Source organism: Physeter macrocephalus, chromosome 9 (assembly GCF_002837175.3).
Source record: "Physeter macrocephalus isolate SW-GA chromosome 9, ASM283717v5, whole genome shotgun sequence".
Taxonomy (NCBI): Eukaryota; Metazoa; Chordata; class Mammalia; order Artiodactyla; family Physeteridae; genus Physeter; species Physeter macrocephalus.
Window position 1 is genome coordinate 94703120 of NC_041222.1, and position 2988 is coordinate 94706107.

A 2988-nucleotide genomic window follows, 5' to 3' on the forward strand; every position below is an offset into this window, starting at 1 on the left:
AAAATATGTACAGACTACTGAAATATTTTCTAAATGTATGGATCAATTTCTATAACATTACTGAACAGCATGAGCAATGGCTGAATTTAATGAATATGCAAATATATGCACACACATCTCAGTCTCAGTTGGTACTTTTCCACTACTATAGGAGCACCAGGGCCAAGCAGCTGTCCAGATGTGACTCCTTAAGCTGTAACCACAGACATAAACACCTCTCATAAATGAGGAACATTCTCACGATCTTGACACTGCAATCTCTTAGCAACTTCCCAGTGTCATCAGTAAACATTCCTCAATCTCCCAAAGAAGGTTTGAGGTTTTTATCTTTATTATTTTTTTTTCAATTTGTAAAGAGAAGTAGGGGAAGATAAAACTGGACAGCTGGGGGGACCAAATCTTCATGTTGTGTGGGACGTCTCAGCTACCTACAGTAGCCAGCATGGCTTTGGTCCTGCTTTCCACCCTCTGGCTCATCGTTCAAGCTCAAGGTAAGTACTAATATATTGACAGTTCCAAAGAATTGTTTCATCATTGTCACATCTTTCCAGAATAGGGAGAGAAAACTAAAGAAAAATTCTTTGTTATAAAAGCTGAACTGGAGGAGTAACTTGTTCTTCTCAATGTTTCCCTTCTCAATGGACTGAATTGTCTTCCACTCAGTTTCAAGAAACCAACCAACAAAATACTTTAAATATTTTGTCAGTATTACCTCTGTTTCTCTAGCGATAGTCGTAAAGCAGACTCCTGAACTAGAGCCTTATGAAGTAGTTCGTCCTAAAAAACTACACATTTTACACAAAAGAGAGATACAGAACAACCAGACAGAGAAGCATGGCAAAGAGGTAAGCAATGGGATGACCGTGGGATTTTTCTGTCATCTAAAGAGACAGTAAAGGACCTTTTTACTAGTAGAAGTAATGTCACAGTCAACATCTAGTAGTTTAGTCTTGAAGCCCATTTACACAAATGCTCCCCTTTGCCCAGGAGAGGGCATAGGATTTCTCTAAATGCTTTTACAATTAAGCAGCAGGAAGGGAGTTAACTCCCACACTGGATCAGAAAAAATAAAAGAGTTTGGGTGTTTCTCCAAGTCTGTGGGGGGAACAAAAAAAAAAGGAGGACAGAACGGCAGTATTTCTAGGAGGAGACATTCCTTGCCAAGCCCACCAAACCCATGTCTCCTCCCTACCCTCACCCCCCGGCCCCACTGAATTGCCTTTTGTCTATAATATAGAAATCATATTATCTCATTAATCAACAAGATTTTAAAAATGTATTATAGATATTAAATTTCTGATGATTACATTTGTAATTATTATTCTATACAGCTACCTATATCATATTATAATTATTTTAGATAGACTCATAAATATAAATTATCATTATATTATTAAATATTTTTAGGAAAGATATGACCCTGAACTTCAGTATCAGATGATATTAAATGGAGAAGAAGTTATTCTTTGCCTACAAAAAGCCGAGTAAGTTGTATTTCCTGCAAGTTTAATCACTGGATTATACCTAAGAGAATGTGGAAAAATAAATCTTCTTGAGACTCTATATACTGTCATTTGTCATAGAAGACATGAAGCATATTGAGCATTAGATGCTAAAAGTTGGTGTTAATATTATCTAAGAAGTTTGATGTTTCCCTAGGAAATTATATGCAAAGAGTAAAACAAAGAGAGCTGCACGAATGACTTTCTTCCCTGCTGCTTTTGGAATTTACTGAAAATATATTCCACCCAGATAAACTGAAAACCTTTGATGTGACTTTCCATTACTTTTTGTTGTTGTTCTGTAAAGCATTTTTATTTTCTTTAACATCTTTATTGGAGTATAATTGCTTTACAATGGTGTGATAGTTTCAGCTATATAACAAAGTGAATCAGCTATATGTATACATATATCCCCATATCCCCTCCCTCTTGTGTCTGCCTCCCAACCTCCCTATCCCACTCCTCTAGGTGGTCACAAAACACTGAGCTGATCTCCCTGTGCTGTGTGGCTGCTTCCCACTAGCTATCTATTTTACATTTGGTAAAGTATATATGTCCATACCACTCTCTCACTTCGTCCCAGCTTACCCTTCCCCCGCCCTGTGTCCTAAAGTCCATTCTCTACGTCTGCGTCTCCATATGGTATTTGTTTCTCTCTTTCTGACTTCACTCTGTATGACAGATTTTAGGTCCATCCACCTCACTACAAATAACTCAATTTCGTTTCTTTTTATGGCTGAGTAATATTCCGTTGTATATATGTGCCACATCTTCTATAGCCATTCATCTGTTGATGGACACTTAGGTTGCTTCCATGTCCTGGCTATTGTAAATAGAGCTGCAATGAACATTGTGGTACATGACTCTTTTTGAATTATGGTTTTCTCAGGGTATATACCCAGTAGTGGGATTGCTGGGTCGTATGGTAGTTCTATTTTTAGTTTTTTAAGGAACCTCCATACTGTTCTCCATAGTGGCTGCATCACTTTACATTCCTACCAACAGTGTATGAGAGTTCACTTTTCTCCACACCTTCTCTAGCATTTATTGTTTGTATATTTTTTGATGAGGGCCATTCTGACCGGTGTGAGGTGTTACCTCATTGTAGTTTTTTTTTTTTTTTTTTTTTTTCTCATTGTAGTTTTGATTTGAACTTCTCTAATCATTACTGATGTTGAGCATCTTTTCATGTATTGTTGGAAATCTGTATATCTTCATTGGACAAATGTCTATGTAGGTCTTCTGCCCATTTTTGGATTGGGTTGTCTGTTTTTTTGATATTGAGCTGCATGGGTTGCTTGTATATTTTGGAGATTAACCCTTTGTCAGTTGCTTCGTTTGTAAATATTTTCTCCCATTCTGAGGGTTGTCTTTTCATCTTGTTTATGGTTTCCCTTGCTGTGCAAAAGCTTTTAAGTTTCATTAGGTCCCATTTGTTTATTTTTGTTTTTATTTCCATTTTTCTAGGAGGTGGGTCAAAAGGATC

General features: G+C 36.9%; 1 protein-coding gene across 1 annotated transcript in view; it reads left to right on the forward strand.

Annotated features, from left to right (window-relative positions):
- Nucleotides 1–376: 376 nt before the first annotated feature.
- ADAMDEC1 (ADAM like decysin 1) overlaps nucleotides 377–2988 on the forward strand; it is a 19086-nt gene continuing 16474 nt past the window's right edge. Inside the window, exons 1-3 of the mRNA XM_007116320.3 lie at nucleotides 377–491; nucleotides 727–845; nucleotides 1408–1484. Of these exons, the coding sequence (XP_007116382.2) occupies nucleotides 404–491; nucleotides 727–845; nucleotides 1408–1484 (284 nt within the window). The 5' untranslated portion in view covers nucleotides 377–403. The remainder of the gene's footprint in view (nucleotides 492–726; nucleotides 846–1407; nucleotides 1485–2988) is intronic.